We start from the raw sequence: 21917 nt of genomic DNA on the forward strand, positions 1-21917 counted from the left end.
GTTAGGTGTTTGTTTTATAAGGACGAACACCTCAGTTATGAGAGATTGAGAGTGTAAACATGAGGGCAATTCAACAAGATGTTGTGTGCCTAAATTGATCCCGGACCTCGATCCTAAAGTGCTCATTTGATTATCTATGTCAACGTTAGTGGTCGCCAGTTACATGGCTCAACTTGGCGGAATTAGTAATGAGACTTGCACATACAGTAAAAAAGTAAGCATGAAATGCGACATTTTGACGTAAGCTGTAGCTATAAGCGTACTAGCATTGTTTAAATTATGACCATGATTTAATCTTGATCTGCTACTTACTATTGTGAAGTCATTTTACAAACAACAATTTAAGTTACCGAAAGTGAAAAAGTCAATAACTTTTAATATTTACTTATTACAGTAAAATAGAGAGCAATTGGGCGCAAACATTGAACCTTGCCTAGGGTGGAATTTAGCCTTGCGCCGGCCCTGAAAATGTCCAATTGTCCATTTATCCATCGTCATTGATCGAAGCGATGAATTAGAAATTATTACTGGCCTATCTAACGATGATTTTGACCAAAAAAAATTCATTTGCTCAGAAATTTAAAGTCTTTGTATGTATAATATAAAAGCTGGGGATGTGTTATTGTTTTCAAGCAACGAATAAAGCTGGTGATGTGCTATTGTTTTCAAACAACAAATTATTATCCACAAGAGTTCTCGTTCATTGGTTGACGTTGATCGACCCAGATAGCAAATCAACCATTTTTTGCATTAACTCGACGTCTGCAGACGTTGAGTCAATGTAAAAAACGGTTGATTTGCTGTCTGGGGAAGAATACGAACAAAGAACTATTTGGCTGAGACAAATTTCAAGGAGTTTTTCCTTTCAACATGTTGTTTTCTTTTCAGTCTGCTTTACGATTAGATTTTGGAAACGACTTCATGTAGGCCTATATAGTCTAGAATGAATTTTCTAAATTTAGTTTTTATTTTTTATTGCTTGAGTAGTTGTTATGCCTTTGGCCCAAAAAAGCTTTACACTTTAAATCTGCCCACAACCATAAACTCTGTAAAGGTAAGAAAGAAATCTGTATAAATTAAAACTCGAAAAAAGTGATCAAGTTTGTCAAATTCGATAACTTTGGTATGCAAACAATATTGTTTTGTATTTGCTATAACAAAATAGAAACTAATAGACTTTCGCCAATACGGTGCCATTTGTGTTGCATCTGTTATCGCAGTGTATGCTTAATTATTATTATTACCTGACAACAGGTGATGGGTCGACAAGTCGCATTTGTCGGTCCTTGGTACATATCAGTGGTGGATAATGTGCAGTGGAAATTTATGCAAAAGTCCCGAATGAATCCACGAATTATCAATAAAGACATACCAAACCCTAGGATGGTTGGAAAAATTCCGAGTAAGTGTTTTGTTTGACGCCCGCTGAGAGAACTAAGGTGTTTCTTGAAATCACAGCGACACGGTTGATCACATGAGTGCAGGCAGACACGAAGATCAAGTATCTTTATATTTCTACTCACTGACTCTAAGATTTTTTTTTTATTAGGACGATTTTTTATTATCACCTAAAGGTATGCCTTAAGGTGGACACGAAGATTGGCTTTCTTGCCTTCCCGTTCACTTAATCTAAATCTTCAACCACCAGGTGTAAGACTGGATACGACAAACAAACAAAACAAAAAACAAACTCTAAGATCGTGTAAAATAAGATATTTTGACATTTTTTTGTTATTAATATAGTATCCCTTTATTAATTTTCCGACCTGCAGTAATTACCGATTCAAATTTTGTATTTAAAAATACAGGCGGAACATTTAAGGGATCAAAAGAATCTACGTATTGGATAACAACGTGGGGAACAAACGATACTGCCGGTGCTGTTTATGTCATGAAGCAAACTACTGACTACAGTGGTGAGTTTAAGGCTGATTCGGTTTGATTGGTTTTGAATGTATATCTCCGGACTGACAAAGCTTTTGATAGGTTATTCCTAGGGACGGTACATTACGGGACGCGCAACTCCGTTGTTCCTTCAACATTAGAAGGGTCAATTGCCAATTTGACATTTTTTTACGCTTTACTGCTGGCTTGCTTTCAACTAAAAACCTTAAATTACTTTAAAACCAACTTCTAATATAACCCATAAAAAGTAAAATATTTTGTAAATTACAAAAAAACGTAACCCTTCTAGTGTTGCGGATAAGCCAAAAGCGGATGAAGTTTCGTATCCCTATGATCTACAATCCCTAGTTAGCCTATTCCTAGTAGTTCGTTGCTTGTAGAAGCTTTGGCTACAGAGGCTGGCAGATCGCTATAAAGAACAGACTTGCGGCACAGAATAAGCACACCCGATAATTCAATCGATAACACAACTACAGTAGCCTATGTCAAACCAGAAGATTTATGAAAATTTGCTTCACAACTCATTGTTTTGAAACTTGCTAGATCTGTTGCTAAAAGAAGCAAGAGAAAAATAAAAGTATTTTTTTTCATTGATTCAATGTTTGAAAACGTTAAGTCAATGCAAAAGACGGATTTTGATAGCTTGTTACTAAGCAGCTTTTGATATAGGCTATTCAATCTTTTATATCTATAGAAGGCTCAAACACTGGTCTAAATAATGATTATTTACTTTTTCTTTGGTGTCCTGGAAAATTTCTTGAAACTTCATTGCTTTCAGAGTGGGGTGATATATCAGTCGATGCAGGATGGAACTACGAACGCACGCAGTGGGTGGATATGAACCGTGATGGTCTGAGGGATTGTTTGACAGCGCGGTTTCGTGGGGGAGGTAGCTTAACTAAGGTTTATTGTCAAACAAAGCATTCTTGTTTGTCTTAGTTAGTTTATTGTTGTATGTCTAAACAAGGCCGCTGAGAAGACATATTGGGCCCAGTACCAATGAAATTCTTAGAAATTACGCTGTGGCTTCTTCATGCTTCTGGGCCCATTAAAAAGGTTCCAAGCCCCTAAAATTACCTCGGGCCTGGGTCTAAAAGTACCTCTTGGACATTCCCCTCACCCCCTGTCAACGCTACTGCGTGTCAGAAATAAAAAGCTTATTAAATAAAATTTTATTAAACAAAGATTAATTTATTTGTTAATGTGGAATCACAAAATTTAAGAGAAAAGTACTTTTTTCAATTGATTTTACATATACAGTACTGTAGGCTATATAGAAAATACGATAAATTTAGCATCACCTCTAAATGTCTTTGAAATTCTAACATTTCTCGGTCAATTCCATTAAAACAGATATGTAGGCTAATGTAGGCTACTCTACTGTTATTTAAGTAGCCTATTATTCCAAGATTGTATATGCAACATGGAAAAGCAATTTCACGTTATAAGCACAAATAACTAACATAAAAACTCCATGTTTTTGTTGCTTCCGCATCACATAAATAACAGTACAAAGAAATTTTGATACCAGCATACCTATATTGGCGATTGCAATGTACAAGTCAGAAGTTAAACTTTCGTGTGAAGTTGCAAAGAGTTCAAATAAAACTTTATGGAATTAAACAGTCAAATGAGGATTTTGTATTTCAGTTGGACAAATGCTCTATTTCCAACAACCACCAGGGCAAACCATTTGGGGCCAAAAAATCATTCACGAAGGGATGGCTGATGGAAACTTTGTGGGGTTTTATTACGACAAGAAAACTTACATCATTGTAGCCGGAAATCAATTTAGTACTTTGGGTTTATATTGGACGTTGCGTAAGTAGCCTATTGGTAGAAAATATAGGCTGGTAGGCCTATACTTCTGAAGGCTATGTCAATGTACAAAGAAAGACGTTTAAAACAAGCTATAAGCTGCTTGCAAAACTTTGTTGTTCAAAGAAAGTTGAAAAGATTAACTTCAACCACCGGATATTACATCTTGGTTTAATTAATCCATTGCTTTATATCCAGAATGATTTCCGTTTCACAAACCGATTTCTCCTGAGAGAAACAATAGCTTTAGCATCGTTAACGCGTTTTCGGTTAAATTGTGGCGTTAGTCGATGGAAGATAATTTTGTGAATTAGTTACTTTTTACTTCTCGTGGAACATTCTGTTATCAATTTTTATTTCCTTTGCCTTGTTTCAAATAAATTATGTCCTAGGCAGAGCTGCGTGAGCACCATGTTGAGATGTCCCCACTTACACCTATAGACACACTTCACTTTAGCCTATAGCCTACCTCCATGAACAGTTGAACACTGATATTCATCAATTTATTTTAATGGATAATTAACTAGGCTATTCGAGTTAGCAGTGTTTACTTAGAAATATTCAGGGCTGGATTTCAGCCGGAGCGGTCCGGAGCGCCGCTCCGGAAGCTCGATCAAAAAATTGACTTCTCCGGAACGGCGTTCCGAAAGCTTAAATATTTTATACTCTTATTATTCTTTGCCCTGTTCAGTAAAAGTATATCCATAATTATTGATGAGTCGAACACGTTAAATCGGGTATTCACTCTGATAATATATCTTCGTACCAGTCTTGACGGAAGCAAACCTGTGAATGTATTTGTCTTGTTGAGCTCGCTATTCTTACGGCGCATGGCATCGTTGATTCCCTGAAGAGCTGCCTAAAATCATATGGCATGTCTACAGCATTTTTATCTTCTTGTTTGACTGGTGTTGTATGTGATGGCGCGGCTGTGATGATAGGTCGCAAAAATGGTGCAGCAAAATGGCTTCGTGATTAATTTCCAGACATTGTGGTGTGGTATTGTGTAACCATAGATTGGAACTATCGGTTCGTCATGCTGTAAAATCAGTCAGTAATTTGAATCGATTTCAATCTTTTATGGACAAACGCTATAGCCTTTACCACGCTTCTCCTAACAATAGCAGGGAATTGGGTGAATGTGCAGCGGCTGTTGAAGTGCAGTTGTTGAAAATCGGAAGGGTAGGCCTACTGGACACACGTTGGGTAGCCTCGAGTTTCCGCACAGTTAGTGCCGTCTGGAATGATTTCCCAGCACTTGTCGAATTTTTCAAAAAGGGGGCTATTAGCGACACAAGAGATTCTCGGGAACGTGCGAAATATCAAGGACTCTTGTCGAAGATAACATCCACGGATTTTTTTGTTGGACTTGGCTTTGATGTACAAATACTCGCAAGAATTATCCGAAATAGCCTAAGCCTTGAACTGTAAAACAGAGCATGTAGGCTACTATTTGAGATGCAGATAACAAAATTAATAATCTTGCAAAATTATTTGAAACACGAAGGAACGAACCCGGACGACATTATGGCATTGCTAAGGATGCTGAAGAAAACTTAGAGTCCAAAAGTGTAGAATTACATGTAAACAATTGCAGAAATACCCCGCTAATCAATCCCCGCATCTTCTACACTGTAAAGCAAAAAGTGTAGTTTTAACCACTTCTAGGGGTGATCTAAAAATTCCACTTCTACTTTTTCATTCCCACCCCATAGCCTATTGGGAAAGATGGTCATTTCTACCCTACCAAAGGGTGGTATTTTCAACCCAACAGAGAAGGGTGTATAATCACTTAGGAAATTCCATCCAAGATCGCTTGTTGAATTCAACAGACTTGTAATTTATTAACAGTTGAAAAATACTTGATTCAACTACTTGGCCAAAGGACACAGTAATGACACACGGAGAAAACGAAATTATTGAAGTGGCAAAGGGATTGCGTTTAGATGAAAGCGAAGCTGCTGTGAGAGGACTTCGTGAATATATAACTACAAAATGAAGATCTCAGAGTCTTCAAAATTTGATAACGTCACTATAATCCCTTCCAATTTCATCGAGCGAGTGTGAGCGCGGATTTTCACAAATGAACCTCATACTGACATCTGACCGTGCTTCTCTACACACTCTAACTGTTATACGAATGATCCGTCTTCCACTGAGAAATTTTTAACCAGCGAAGTATGTTGGGTACTGATTACGCCATGGACGTAACCCGGCAATTGAGACCCGAAGTCGCCAGAGGTTTTATGATTTTGGATACGATAACTGTCTTAAAAATTGTGGGCTATAACTTGAAAAATCAAAAGTGGAAAAAACTAAAAACAATTTTTTTTTTCTAGGCTATAACTTGTATTTTTTTGTATTATTGTTTCACTAAAATATGAATATTTGCATTGAACAACGCTATACCATCTATAGACCATGATACTTACTTTAGCAACGTATTAGGTACATCAAGTGTGTTGTTTCAAAGTCTTATAAAGATATATTTCTGAATTTCTTCTACGGCACCTAGCGCATTTAGAAAGTAAAAAACTAGCGCTCCGGAAGCTAATCTTCTGGAAATCCACCACTAAAAATATGACATTAGGCTATTTTGTTGGTTTTTGGCGGCACATAATAAACTTTCTTTTCACTTAATCACATTTCTGAAAGTATAGCCTACGTGTCCAAGGTTGCTGGTTAGATGAATAAAATGTAGTTGAGCGAGCAAACCAAGTAAAAAAAATTGAAAAAAATGGAAAAAAACACGTAGCCTATTGAATGTTGCATGTAAAATTGCAAGCCGAAAAACGCTGCACGAAGTAATTATGCGTGGGCTCCTAGTCGGAGATGAGGCCCCAAATTGATCGAAAGCTATTGATCGAGCTTCTGTAACAGCTTTTCTCCGTTTTAAATAGTCGAAAAATATTGAATAGACTAAAATGAGTGGGCCCCTGAACAACCGTGGATCCCCGCTCGGCCAGGGGGCACGGGGTGGTTAACACCGCCCTGATCCTAAGACCAGCGCAGGAGTTATGGATGCGCTCTTTCCTAAGCCTTTTATAATCTTTATTGGAATTTTTTATGTTTGTGCTTTAGACAGAAAGAACAACTGGTTGTACAGTCGAAAGATACGTCATCGAGTGGTAGATAACTATGGAAGATATTACGACGTTCAGTATGTGGATTTGAACAAGGACGGACGCTCAGACATATTAACCACAACAGTGCAGTGAGTACGTTAGGTGTAACAAGTTAAACAACGATCAGCAATCTATAGAAGAGAACTAGGATAGGATATGGGTCGTCATGGTTGACTGATTGGAGTAGTAATATTTATTTTTGCACCAACTCTCTTTCAAAGTCTAATTCTGATAGTTTTGTACCACGGACAAATAATTAAATTGATAACAACTTGATAAGATTGAATTGCAGAATTCAAAAACAATACATAAAACTAACAAAATAACATCAGGGCAATAACATCATTCGAACGTTTTTAGCAAGACTTTTTACCATCGTCTGGAAATAAAAAATGATACAACAAATGAATGAAATCAATTACAATCTGCACTGAGCTAGGTACAAACATGACTTAAGAACAGACACCAATTGATAGTTTTTTATACATCGAAACAGTATGAGCTATTGTCAAAAGCGGTGGCCACTTTAACGTAACAACTTTGTAAGGAATGAACCCATCAGAACATGGTTTAAATGGCTACCGTCCTATTGTGACTGTTCTAATACCCAGCCAGAGAGTTGATTAGTGCTTTGAACGTTGTTTGGTAATTACAGAAAAAGAAAGAATTATGACAGGGGTAGGAATCGAACTTACATCATCCAAATGTATTTCCTAGCCTTAACCCTCTTCTAGGGCACGCTGGCTACGGCGGAACTTTCACTTAATTTACTTTCTATAAGAATTGTTTGCGTTTTTTCTCTGTTCTACCTTTTGCATCCATTTACTTAATGACGTCACAGACAACTCAACTTCTGATTGGTTCATGCTTTACAAGCATTTACAAGAATTGTTATGTTAGAGTGGCTACCGTTACAAGCTCTGATGGAGTAAAACATTTTTGCCCGTAGTTTCTCGTGCCACTAGGTGCTACTGAGTGATGAGCTGTGCTTGAAGTGCGCTGTTAAAGCGCACCCGCCGAGTTTTGAACCACCGTTGCGTTGGTCTTGCAAAGAGCCAAATGTCAGTCTACTTATTTATCAAGTTTTTATGAGAAAAATTGTACTACCTGGAGCCTGGGAACTAATACCAGTTTCTTCCTTTCCCTATGTTTAAACGGCGAGTTTGTTTCTGGTAAGCTTCCAAAATACGATTACTGACCATTAGACAAGAGACAAAAAAGTGATTCAGTTGTTTTTTTAACAAAGTAAAAGCATTTTTTATAATATACTTTTAAGCTAACAAACAAAATCAATACAAAGACGAACCTCATCAATGCACAAACCTAATTTTTTTTCATTGGTAATAATTTTAGCAAACACTACATACAATCGTGCTGCGTGCGCAGTGGCACTTGCACCATTAGCTTGCCGCGTTGTAGTTTATCACAGGTAGTTTTATTGATATCTTTTGAAAAGTTTAATTTTTATGGAATACCAAAAAGTCTGATACAGGAAAGGAAAAGCCTAGACTACTTTATAGAGGTAATAACAATTTTGTGAAAAACGTTTTACATATTATGCAAAACAAAGTAGCACGAGCAGATTCAACCTATTTATTGTTAGGCACTAACGAAAAACAACCAGGATTGATTGATTGATTGGTTTATTTTGTTATGCAATATTATAACAGCAAAATCATTAAATGATGCAGCACGCTTAACGAACACAATTGAAACAAAGAAAAATAACAAATGTACACTGCATCTTTGAAGTAAGTAAATCACAACGGGAAGCTGCGAAGTGACCATGACGGTCTTCGAGTCAAGCAGCCACCCTCAGCCAAGTCGATGATAAACATTTAATAAACATTACACTAAAATATCTACACTTACAACAAAGAGTCAAGACAGAAACAAACTTGCATCCATGATATGTCAAAATTTCAAGTTCCAATATTAGGTGTTGATAGTCAACGATTAAAAGCTTAAAGAGTATCGGTCCACATTAGTAAATTACACTGCATTAACTTTAATATTCTGCAGTTAAATAGTTTTTGTAAAGTTTTTTAAACGAGTCAAAAGATTTTTTTTAATGTCTAGTGGGATTGAGTTCCATATTTTTACTCCACTATACTTGATGCTTCGTTGAAGTCTTGTAGTAGCATACAGAGGAACAAAGTAATTATCATTTTTGAATGAACATCTAGTTGAGCGATTATAACCGTTTGATGTTTTTTTGAAGTAATTCGAAAAAGTACAGGGTAAAGAATTATGGTTATATTTAAACATTAATTTAGCAATCTCTAGGTTGTAAATGTCTTTTATTTTTAGAACTTTTACCTGCTTGAAGTATGGCGTAACTTGTTCTGACCACAACCCTCCAGCAACTATTTTTATTGCTTTGTTTTGCAACTTTTGTAGTTTCTCGATATATGCTTTGTATGTAGAGCCCCAACTACTGTATATTAACAAAGATTTGTATTACTCGTTTTTGACACATCGTAGTATCAGGAATTAACCAGGGGCGTTGACAGGGGGGTCTAGGTGGTACTTTTGGACCCGGGGCCGGATTTAGAAGATACTCCGCGACTTCAAACATTATCAAGATCTTAATATAATCAGATCTAAAAGAATTGCCATCAGAGGTTAAAACAGCCACTTCAGCCGACGGATGGTAAAGTACCGGGGTCTCTTCCGGATGCCGGGCCCACTTCAGCCACCAAACAGTAAAATAAAAATTTAGTTTAGTCTAGTATAGTGATTTTCCTAACCACGAATATTTAGGAAAATATAACCCGAAACACGAATTTCAAAATAAACAAGCTAATGTTTGTTTAAACTCAAAAACTGAAATGGCACAGGTAAGAAGATTGTTATCCCTATTTCTGGACATCTAATACAACAAATACACAGCACTTAGAGATTGAATCTATCTAAAAACCAAGTTTTATCGTTGTTATTCCAGATGAGGACATTGTAATGTGTCGAGAACTTTCGATGTAAATACGGTACTTTACTTGTTAATAGTGAGTAGTCAGGTAGTGCTGACGCCAGGAAGACCGCTCCTTCTCAACAGTAACTTACTTGTGAAGAAACATATAGTAACTTACTTATTACAGTAATGGAGATGTTTTCGTGTGTTGGTACTACAAGGCAAACTCTCTATCAAAGGCTTTTCGTTTACCAACTTCTTTGTTGTTCTCAGAATTGCGAGTTCTCGTGGCCATGTACTTGGGTATGAAATTCCTTACGACATTCAAAACAAATTATGGACCAGAAGAGTATTGGCGGCTGGATTCACAGGAGATTATAGCCCAGGGAAAGCAATTGCATATTTTCCCAACAAATGGAAACAAAAGTAAGATTTAATTCGATTAATTTTGATATTTAAATTGAATATTTGAATACTATAATTGACTTCAATCAATATATTTTATGAATTAAATCAACACAGTTCAGAAATAATTGTTTTTGAATTCTGTTAATTTAATCCGTAAAACGGAGTCAATGAAATGTTACTTTAATTTAAATGCTGTCACTAAGTGTTGAAAACAAAGAAGAAAAATATCAAGCACAACTAACACATTTTCCCAATGCTTTTCAAACTGTGCGCCGTTTAAAATTTCAACGTTTGGTCTTCCAACTTCAACAATTCATAATAGACAAAATTCTTTTTATGCAGGCTACGTATGTTCAACCTCATTTCTTTATGACAGCAAGTTGCTCATCAATGCTTAATTTAGACATGCAAACGTTATAACAGTCTACACTACACTCTAAAACAGGGCTACTCAACTGGCGGATCGCGGTCTGAATCCGGACCTTCTGAGTGATGATAGTAAGCCTCGGGCTTTCGGAAGAATAACCTCATTGCCACGTTTCTATGCCTCTTTGAACAGATTTCTACTGAGAGAAAGCATTTTCTTCTGTGATTATCCTTGTAGCTGGGGGCGGGGCCCCCCAACACTTTTACATTTTACTTAAAAAATGGTTCGTTACTATCATTGATACTTTAACTTTCGTGGTTGCGTATGAAATAATTTATTCACCGGACCGCTAAAAGCATTCAATTTGACACACTGGACTTTTATTAGCATTAGTTGAGTAACCCTGCTCTACAGTTTAGTAGCACTGACAGTCTGTCAGAACTGTGATTGCAACGAGATATTGATTACAAACGAAAATTATAAGAAATTTTTTGTAAACGTTGCAACAATCATGTTAATCTTTGATAAAATTTACAAAAAAATATCAAAATTAGCATAACTTACAGATTGTTAGTTCAGAGAGTTTAGAAATTTTTTTTAAGTTTGTCGTACTGAAAAAATCGAATGAGCAGTCTAACATCAACTGCGAACGACAAAGTTCTGCACGTAGACCTAGGCCTCTGCAGAACAGCAAGGAAAAACCTTCAAAACATCAATCAGAAAGCAAAATCAAAGAAGATTAAAGAAGTTTTCTTCAAAATAAAATAAAATTTTGCTTTAAAAAGGTTTCAGTGTAACACCAACTTGCTCATTTTAGCACGCTGTCCTAACAAACTGTGGAAACTGTTGATCACTAAAAGTAGACTAGCCTCCAGCAAAAAACAGACCGGTTATTCAAGCAGGTGGTTAGTTAGTCTGTGCCCACAATACCTTAATTTTACTTCAAGCAGTCCTACTATTTCTAATAAACAACAACGGAAAGTAAAATATTTAGAAATTTTGAAACCAGTTACTGAACTTTTTCACTTTTTTGTTCTGTCGCTGATAATTTCTTGACTATTGCTGTATCATGAGTCATGACATAAATACGTGTTTACTAATTCGATTTACATAAACACTATTAATAAGTTGGGTTGGTGAAGAAAACTGGAGGACAGCGGATGTACATGAAGCAATAATAACCACTAAAACAATAAAAATTTCAAAATAAGCTCAATAAGGGGTGTTAACCTTAACCCGCTAACCTTTTCCCCCAGGTGCGTACGCCACTGATAAATGACATTGACAAAGTTATGTCATGAGCTTTATGTTGATAAACAGTATCACAAATCAGTAATCTATATGCTGATTTTGAATTTTATCAAAAACTAGCATAATTTTTGCGACCTTCACGAAGAATTTCTCCCTTTTTTCATTTGTAATCGATATTTCGTTGTAATCACAGTCGTGGCAAACTGTGAGTGCTGACTATCGTTCGCATTTCTAAGTTACGCATGGATCAATAATCTACTGACTCAAAAAAGTTCAATCCAACATTCATAGCTTTATAAAAAGATTTACTTTTTTAAATAAAATTTTTTTGAAATTTCAAGCGACGTACTAGGCCAGGGCTACTCAACTAATGTTAGCAAAGGTCCATTTTGACAAGTTGAATATTTTGCGGTCCGGTGATTATTTCATATGCAACCACGAAAATTAAACAACCAGTGGTAGCCTACAAGCACAGAAACACTTTTCAGGTAGCATGTAACACGGCTTGGATTTTTGTCTGACACAAACAAAGAAATAAAAAAGGAAAAAATGTATTGTGTTTCTTTGTAGTTTACCTGTGTGGGTTGCACATTAGAGAAGACGGTAAAGCGTTGGGGGGTGTGGGGGCGAAGCCCCAAGCTCCTTGGATGATCACAAAAAATGGCTTTTCCCTAATGGAAATCTGTTTAAAGAAGCCCTAAAATGCGGCAATGAGGTTATTCTTCCAGAAGACCGAGGTCCACCTTCAACACCCAGAAGGTTCGGATTCGGACCGCGGTTCGCTAGTTGAGTAGCCCTGCACTAGGGCATCGCAATGCACAGTTTGAGAATCACAGTAGCCTAATTCACAAATAAAGCATAAACAATTTTTATATGTCGTAATTTATCAATCATGCTTTAAATTCGGTAACTTTCACGGACCTCCTGAAAACGCTTCACGGACCCCCAGGGCCCCAGTTGAGAACCGCTGTTCTAAGTCAATCTTCGCTGCTATTTAGGTCATTGATTTCAACTTTTGGTTGAGGCAACTTAAGTTGATTTTTTAAACTATACAGTTTAAACTTTATAGATTGGCCTATATATTGGCCATTATATTAGATTGGCCCTATAGATTGGCCTATATATAGATTGGTACTAATGAGTATTGCAATATATGTAGCTTTGATTTCATTTAAAACAGAGTTCATACGTTACAGGACAGATAGACCAAGTATATTTCTCTCCGGCGCAGGCGAAGAGCAAATATTTATTCTCAGTCCTTGGCCTAAAAACAGTGGATGGGGTTATATCAAATCGAAGGTATGACAATTGTTTAATTTCGTGTTGCATTAAACTCCAAAAAGTAAATAACAAAGATCGTTGATAGTTTCAGCTCAATTCCAATTTATTTTTTTAAGAAGTTTTAGGACCAAAGTAGCCTATGCCAAGCCTGTTTTAAAATTCTAACAAGACTTCGCTGGAGCAGTCTGCCATCATGCTCAGTGAACGGAATCTACATAAATCTTTATTTAAGATAACATCAACACTGATCTGTTTCAAAAACCTATCTGGCTACAGCGTTTGGTGTTGCAAACTACAGTTTGAAACATGTTGTAATTTCTGATTAAATATTTTCAAACTTGGGAGTTATAGACTTCTTCTTCTTTTATTGTCGCACTTGATTCCAAGCATTGACTGCCTCTTGCATGAAAAGTTCCCAAGATTCTCTGTTGTTTGCTATGTGTATTAGGTGTATGTTGGTGTTAGTTTTGTCGGTTTGATGGTTTAAGTAGGTTAATCTTTGTCTGCCTTGGTCACGCTTTCCTTCAATTTTGCCTGTGAGAGAGAAATGTTCTAATTTTTCTTTTCGCAGCACGTGTCCTAAAAATTGAAATTGATTTTTTTGATATTTTTTAGTGAATTCTCTGTTTGTTTGACTTGATTTAAAACATTTTGGTTGCTTTTTCTGTCAGTTATAGACTACTGTTATGAAACTTTGCAATTAAGACGTGTGACTGACACTTTTAATGTTAGCATTTCATTTTTTAGTGCTAGTTTTGTTTATACAACACTTATTTTATCAGCTAAAAGTTGGCACTGGAATGATTGGTATTCCTTACGTTGTGGATCTCAATGGTGACAGTTATCCTGAAATATTTGTTCCTCAAGGAAATCAAGTGCACGTGTTCTCGTATGGTGAGAATCAAACTTGCTTGAATTGTTAACTTTAACGAACAATGAGTAAAATTGTTTTTTTATCTACTGTAGGCTACACCTTGCACGGCTTGTACAATTGGCTGTAATGCAGTTCTGTCCAGTAAAGGCAGTAGGTATCTATCTTTTAAATATTTCCATGAAGAGCAGTCGGTGTAAAAGTTGTCCTTCAATAGTTACTTTTTTGTTTAATTCTAAGAAAAGTACAGTAAACCCTGAACTAATTACAGTGAGGCCGAATATTATTGCCATTAGCAAACAAACCGAATCAACCTGGGACTTTAGAAAAAATCGGCAAATTCAGTCTTTGACAAATCACTCAACAACATGGGACAACTGGCAGCAAACACTGAGGGTTTTACACTGCTCCGCTTTTACGAGATCCAAACATTTGAATAAATTAGCTTGTAAGAGTTAATACAACTGCGCAAAAGACACTGTAGTCTGGTTGGGCTTTACGCTAGTGACCACAACAATGCTCTTTATTACAGACTACAGTTCGTCGGCAGCTTTGGCCCCTTTACCAGCTTCAAACAAAAGAAGAACAACAACATCACGACCTGTTATCCCATATAGAAATCCCTTTTTTAGACCCACTACGCCTCCTCCTTCCCCTGCAATACCTCCTGGTGCCACACCGTTTGGACCTCTTCCTGACAATGTGGGTCCAGGGGGACAACAAGCTCCTCCACCTCGGACAAATATTTTAGGTAAGAAAGCAGCAAGATCTTATATTGTTTTTCATTTTCATTTCAGCAGAGCAAGTTTGCAAACTTTCCAGCTGTTTGTAAGCAGTATTGCAAATCTACACATGGCCTATAGGCTACATAGACTAACAATGATACCAGAAAATAATTGTGATAGTGCAAGCGATTTGGACAATGTTAACACTCCATGTTGCAGGAGGTGGTGGAAACGCACAACAAAGACCAGGTACAAGTTCATCAGGACGTCCATATTATCCATCCTTGGGTATCGCTCCCCAATCACAAGGAGGTCAACCACTTGCACAACTTCGTCCGGGAGGCCCTTTACCAGCTTCCCAATCTAATTCGAGAATAGCACAACCATCATCAGGGACTTCATTCAATTCCCAGCAACGACCACTTGGACCCTCACAGCAACAGTATGCACCAAATCCAAGACCTCGAGTGCCAACAAACAACCGGCCTGCACTTCGGTAACGCTATGGAATGGTTTTGTTTTGCTCACAATTATCTTCAAGCCTTTAGATTTCAATGCGTTCTTCCATACCGCTTTTTCGGTATACAGCCAACAGTTGTCTCCAAGAATCCATGAATATTCCATGAATACCAGACCCATGAATATTCTTATGTCAATCTTTCTCTGACTTTTTTTGCTACTTAGTCCAGTATAACAGAAAATAAGAAAGGGCTGAGAACTGAAAGTAGCCTATTGATGAATCCCTATACTACTGTATCACTTCGAACCATTCTGACCTTCAATTTTCCAACTTTTCAGCCGTGGTGGCATATTTCTTGGCATCTTCATCAAAGCCTGAATCTCTGTTTTCACTAGCTTACACCTTTTCTAGCAAGTAAAATTGTCAAAAAGTGTCAAATAAAAATATTATAGCTGTCCCGTGACACACGCAGCATCGCCTTGCGGCACATTGGTTGCATACCACTGCTTATGGACAACTAGTCATATCACACTTTGCTTAGAGCAAACTTGGCATGAGAACATTGTCTATTTTTATAAGCTACTTGATGTTATGGTATTATGACTGAAATTTTCAGTAAGCTACCATTTTCCATATATTTTAGACCAAACGCACCATCTCAAGTACAACCAGCTGCAAGAAACCCTTCACAACCTCAGCAAGCCTACAATCCACTTGGCGGTGCTCCAGCACATTCCGGAGTTGCACCAGTGAGACCGATCAATAATGGCCTCGTATTGGGATCAGACGGACAATGGTACCAACCAGTTCATTCTCAAAACCAAGTTTCCTTTTATCCAGATCAGTACCAGCCCGAATCTTCTCCATACCAAAACGTGTCTGCAAATCCAAATCAAATCCTAAGGTTTTCTGAACAAACATCAATATCTGAACAAGAAAGTAGAATCCCTGGTAAGTGGTTTGTTTATTCTACTGGGAAGAAATTACATTGTAGTAAAGCAAAGAGAATCCAACGAGTAAATTTTATAAATAAAGAAATAGCCTAGCCTACTACAGGAAATGCCAAAAACTATAAAAGCGTGTCCTAAATTCTTAAAACAAAGCAGCATGAGCAAAATGCGCTGTAGTCCTACTAGCATTTTTTAAAGTCTGTGTTTTGTAAACAAAAAAATTAAAAATCCATGGTAGAAATGAATAAGTCGCACAATGCACACTGTTAGTCATATACTACAGTTTATAACAACAGACTTTTTTTTATAAGACCAGGACTAGGAGTTGCCATAATTATTATCATGTTTCAGTTGTTTGTTCTTGGAAGTTATTTGAAAGTTTGACATTTTAAATCCCGTGTGCATTGGCTTGGTTTAGGCCAGGGCTACTCAACTGGCGAACCGCGGTCCGAATCCGGACTTTCTGGGTGTTGAAGGTGGACCTCGGGATTCTGGAAGAATAACCTCATTGCCGCATTTTAGGGCCTCTTTAAACAGATTTCCATTACGGAAAAGCCATTTTTTGTGATTGTCCAAGGAGCTTGGGGCTTCGCCCCCACACTCCCCAACGCTTTACCGTCTTCTCTGATGTGCGATAGGCTACACACAGCTACACTACAAAGAAACACAATACATTTTTTCCTTTTTTATTTCTTTGTCTGTGTCAGACAAAAATCCAAGTCGTGTTACATGCTACCTGAAAAGTGTTTCGGTGCTCGTAGGTTACTGGTTGTTTAATTTTCGTGGTTGCATATGAAATATTCACCGGACCGCAAACATATTCAACTTGTCAAAATGGACCTTTGCTAACATTAGTTGAGTAGCCCTGGTTTAGGCCTTTAGGGTCTACAATACGAGCTAGCTGCTAGCCTAAACGTTTTGGACAGATTTAAATTTTTATTGTTTGTTTAGTTTTAGATAAAGTTTACCATGACTGCAGGGGTGCATTCCTAAATTTTTTTATGGGGGGGCTCTAACACTTAGCTGTGTTGTTATAGACAAAGTATGTATAAGTAATCAGTGTAGGTTAGCCAACAATGTTCACCTTTTTTAAAAGGAAACACTGTTCAGTATGTTTTTACTTCTGAACATCATGTCGAAAAACAACCCATGCTAAAACATAGCTTGAAGTACAGAAAAAGGTAGAAGCAACAAAACGTGAAAACGTGGTTGAATCCGATATAAAATTATAAGTTTGAAATTTGGCTTGGTTGCTACACTGCAATCTCCTTTGCTTTTTTTTACTGCGTAGGCCTACACTTGAAACTCGATTTGCATCAGCTAATTCCAATCTCTTAGCTCAATTGTAAACTTATTTGTATGAGCCAATCCTAAGCACACTTGCAAAAACATTGACTGCAATAGGAAAGTAAGGAAATGCAATTCTTGAAATGAGCGCTTGTGGTTGCAGATTTGCTATATAAAAACCAATAAGCTGCCAATGTGACAGTTATACTAAAATCTCATTTAGTTATTAACAAACAGTTTAAAAAACTCCAATTACAGCAAAAACATATTCCAAGTTGGTGCAAACGAGATTACACAAAACAAATAGCCTGTCTGCCAGGTCTTTGGTTTTATGGGCTAAGTTAAAAGCACCACGACAGTCGTTGATTTTAGCCAGCAAACAGTTTTTGCAGAGATCTGAGTTCATTCAATGTGGGCAGCTTAGAATGCTTAACTTGAATATCCACAGCCGACCGATCAGTCTGCAACCACTTCTGAGTTGCCGCAGTGCCATTCCATAAATGAGGAGGTGGTCCATTGATACTGATGAACAACAATGCTGAAACAAGTGATATGGTCAGCCGTGATCGTAGCGGTGTGATGACCAAGTTCATTTGTGAAAATCCACGTTCGGCTTCAGCAGAACTTATAGCAATCTTGTTTAGTAGCCTACTACGTTCTTGAGCAACTTTATCATATCTGGTATATGACAAGGATTGTCAACATACAATCGAAAATCGGAAATAGGAGTGATGACATGAAATCTCTCCTCTATTTTCGTCATCTCTGCTCCCCTTCTTGCCATGGAACTTCGACTGCAGCAGGCCATAACTCTGGTACAATAATTTCCAAGCTCTTCACAGAATTTTCATTGTTGGTGTCCACCATCCTGCTTCCAATGTTGTCAACCAAAGCTTGAATAAACCGATTATGATCAAAAGAAGGGTAATCTCTACGTCGAGCTTTGAACTGGTCCAATGTTGTGCCTTTAAAGGAGTAGTTTTTTGTACTTCCGGGACTCAAGTTTACAACTTCATCAAACGAATACTTTCCTTCTTGAATAGCTTTTTTTTATTTGAAGTAGAGAATTAACAGTCCATTTGACATGACGATTAGCTACTACGAAGTTGATATTCCCAGTCTGGAGAGTTTCTGACAAAAGTGATAATTGGCGATTGCTATCAACTTATGTTCGTGTTTTTTTGCAGTTCTGTTGTGAGAAAGCTGTCAAAGTGTTGCTTGTTCAGTCGAGAAGTTGTTGTTCAGCCAGAAAAGCTGAAAAATGGAAGCTTGAACGAGCCCCCCCTGAGCCCCCCCTACATCAAGCCTTTTCGTATTTCGGGGGGCTGAGCCTCCCCTAGCCCCCCCCCAGGAATGCAACCCTGACCATGAGTGTTGATATCTTTGTTTTGGCGATGTTATCAATAGATGTAGATTTGTAGCCTGCCAGAAAAGCTTAAATTTTTTGCAAGTTGCAACAGTAGGCTATAAAATACTATAGGCTACATTATAAAAAAATGATTTATTCATTGACATGTTACACGAATTTTTGCTAGCCTTCTAACTGTATAAACTACCAATTATTTGATGAAATAGCAAATAACGGATTGTCATGTTATCGCCTGCAAAAAAATTACACCTAAAAAAATGTTCGTTTCAGTAACACCTCCAAATCTTGTGCTTTCTGTAACGGAGCGAAAGTACAACTTTTATTCGGAAGCTTTTGACGCTTGCAGTTTCGAAAAGAAAGTCCTATGTGATCTTAACCAGTTACAGGATGCAGTGGATATTGGTGGAGATGTCCCACAGTTTGAGTGGGGTTGGTTTTCGATTGAAGGAAGGGCTGCTTCATTAGAAGACTGCAATCCAGGTTAAATTGTTTAATCACAATGTTATTTAATTACCGTAATGAATGAATTAAATACAGTAGTCCCCGTTTATTAAGCCTGCCTTGGGACCGAACAATTTTGTACTTAAGCGCGTGGGCCTATTAGTAGGCTATTACCCGGGGGACAATTTCTGCCACTTCTATACGCAACATTGACTGTAGGCTACTATGGCTAAAAGTTGCTAAATCTGTTGATAGCTGTTTACAACAATCGGTTCTTTTCTGTAATAGCAAGGTTATTGTCTACTTTTTTGCAGAGCGCCGAAAATTGCGTTTTTTGCAAGTTGTTTCAACAACGAGTTTGGTACAACCCAACGGTCACAGAACATTAGGCCTATGAACTGAGTTAGTAGCGTAATAAAGCGTGAAATTGTCGAATGCAAGACAAAACATCATCAATTGTGACGCATTTTATACAATTTCAAGCAGATTTAATCAAAAATTGGGCTTATTAAGCGCGTTTTTTTTATTACCGGAATGAATAGGAGTCATTCCGGATCGAACCAAATTTTCGTGTTGTTGAAACTTTGCCAACGTGTTTGTTAAGTCTTTTAAACTTTGCCGAGACGATCAACTCATTTTGAAGCTTGAGAGACAATACGGTAATTAATTACCTGTGGTAGGCTATAGGCCTTAATTATAAACAAAAAACTTTAAATGAATAAATCTGTCATGCAATGCTAGATAAGCATTTGCGTCAAACGTTTCCTGGATATTTCTGTGATCAAATAAAGTCATATGAAAGTTATGTAAGCGTTGGCTTGAATTGTCGTTTGCAGGTGATGTGAAGTGGGAAGGCTATGTCTGCCATAACGGAATGGTCGCACATCTGCCGATCTTCAATGAGGCCAGTTTACCAGCTTTATGCTGCTCTGTTGTAAACTGGGCAACTGTTACTAAAAAGCGGTACAGGTGAGTTACAACAAAGTTTTCATTTTGTTACGCAGCCAATCATGTCATTTAGATTTTATAAATTGTGCTGGTTCGTAACTTTTAAAGAATCGTATGTTGCAGCAAGACGGCTTAAACCTGACGATCATTTTAAAGTTTAAAAATTAACTGGTTTGAAGTTGAACAGGCTATAGTAGCCCATGTAAGGATATATTCGGAGTCGCCCAAATGTAACGGTTTAAAAATGTGGCACCAACGTTAAGATAAATAAGCATGATCAAAATTTATAATTTTGTATTTTCACTTTCATCAGCCGAATGTGGGACGCGCACAGAGAATGCCAGAACTCGAGCAGACACCTTTGTTCCACTGATGAAATGTACACGGTTTGGCGTGAGGTGAGTCCTACCAACTCAAGTGGTTTACAAAACTAAACATGCTCATACAACAGTCGTTTTGTTGTCTTGCAATGTTCAAGAAGTAGCTTGCTTTGCTGAGGCTTACAATCATCTGGAAAGCTTCAGCAGATACAACAGTAATTGCCAGGGTTACCTAAAGAAAGGTATATGCAGAGGTGGGCAGTAGCGCGCTACTTTTTTGGTAAAAGTAGCGATAGCGGCGCTACTTTTTAGCTGGAGTAGCGGCGCTATTTTTTTCCAAAGTAGCGGTAGCGGGAGAAGCGCTACTTTTTTTCAGTCGCACTCCCGCTACTTTTTACTTTAAATTGAAAAAAATACTCGTTTTTTTGGCAACATTGGCGTGGTCAAGCAGCTATATAATCGGTTTGGTTGCAAGTTTCGGTCGTTGCGTCGACTGTTGCGGGATACCTAGTTATCGAGTTAAAACATCTGCTCATTAAATACAACACCCCCATTCCTTCCAGTGCTGCGGTGGAGAAACTTTTCTCTCATGGAAAAGATGTCCTTAAGCCAAAGCGAGCAGGACCTAGTGACTCTCCTTTTGAAATGCTCGTGTTTTTGAAAGATGCGTAACAATAAATTTCCCTTAGAATGTGTTTTCTATAACGACGTTAAAATGACAGTGTAAACGAATGATAACATTCGTTTTCAAGGTCATTTTTGCGTCACTAGGGACTAGAAGAGTATTTTCTAGTGTCATTTTAGACAAAAGTAGCGGTAGCGCGCGCTACTTTGGTCTGAGTAGCGGTAGCGCGCTACTTTAAAAGTAGCGGGTGCTTACCTCTGGGTATATGCAGTATCCAGTATGCACCACATAAAACGATTTGATATTTTTCAAGACTAAATTTTTGACACACTTATCTTTTCTTAGCTCCACAGAAACTCATTGCAGAAATACCTTATAGGGTGCGTGAACAGTGCATGGAGTGAGCAAAACAACCCAAGGAAAAATGTTTAAATGCCGAAGTTCACGAAACTTCTTTCTTTTTGCAGTCGAGTTACAAAGGATACATGTGGGGCTGGGTTGCCTCGGAGGACCATTTACTTCGAATGACACACCACTGCGATCCCAAGCAAATACTTTGGTCGGGTTATCAATGTCTGGACAGCAGATTTGAAGTTACTAAAATCCGAAGTAATGCCCAAGAAAAAGGCTTTTGCTGTCCTGCAAATGCTCACTCGAACAGATATTTCGAGCCTACTTTACTTTCACTGGTTATTTTATCGTTGTTGTTTGTTGGAATCTAAGCTTGAAATTGTTTTATATTACAATCGCATTGAAGGAAATACATCATTGATTTGTAGCTTTGCCTGCAAATGTTAAAAAATACAGATCAAACGGCGACCTCATAAACGATTAGTAAAGTTTATTTTCTGTTAT

The 21917-nt window shown here is 37.5% G+C and overlaps 1 protein-coding gene across 1 annotated transcript; it reads left to right on the forward strand.

Annotated features, from left to right (window-relative positions):
* Positions 1–896: 896 nt before the first annotated feature.
* On the forward strand, positions 897–21840 carry LOC145771755 (uncharacterized). The gene is made up of 16 exons (XM_082583488.1): positions 897–1054; positions 1255–1402; positions 1809–1916; positions 2684–2794; positions 3556–3726; positions 6805–6937; positions 10033–10185; positions 12982–13084; positions 13849–13960; positions 14470–14688; positions 14882–15158; positions 15766–16073; positions 18999–19208; positions 20006–20138; positions 20431–20515; positions 21530–21840. Exons 1-16 carry the CDS (start codon positions 944–946, stop codon positions 21782–21784), a joined length of 2637 nt encoding a protein of 878 aa, XP_082439614.1. The 5' UTR covers positions 897–943; the 3' UTR covers positions 21785–21840.
* Positions 21841–21917: the final 77 nt, after the last annotated feature.

The sequence above is a fragment of the Aplidium turbinatum genome, chromosome 6 (assembly GCF_918807975.1).
Source record: "Aplidium turbinatum chromosome 6, kaAplTurb1.1, whole genome shotgun sequence".
NCBI lineage: Eukaryota > Metazoa > Chordata > Ascidiacea > Aplousobranchia > Polyclinidae > Aplidium > Aplidium turbinatum.

Coding starts and splice junctions, on each gene's coding strand:
- LOC145771755 (XM_082583488.1), top strand. CDS start 944: ATGAATTTTCTAAATTTAGTTTTTATTTTTTATTGCTTGAGTAGTTGT. Junction 14,689..14,881: donor ACCTCGGACAAATATTTTAG/GTAAGAAAGCAG, acceptor TCCATGTTGCAG/GAGGTGGTGGAAACGCACAA. Junction 20,516..21,529: donor TGTACACGGTTTGGCGTGAG/GTGAGTCCTACC, acceptor TTCTTTTTGCAG/TCGAGTTACAAAGGATACAT.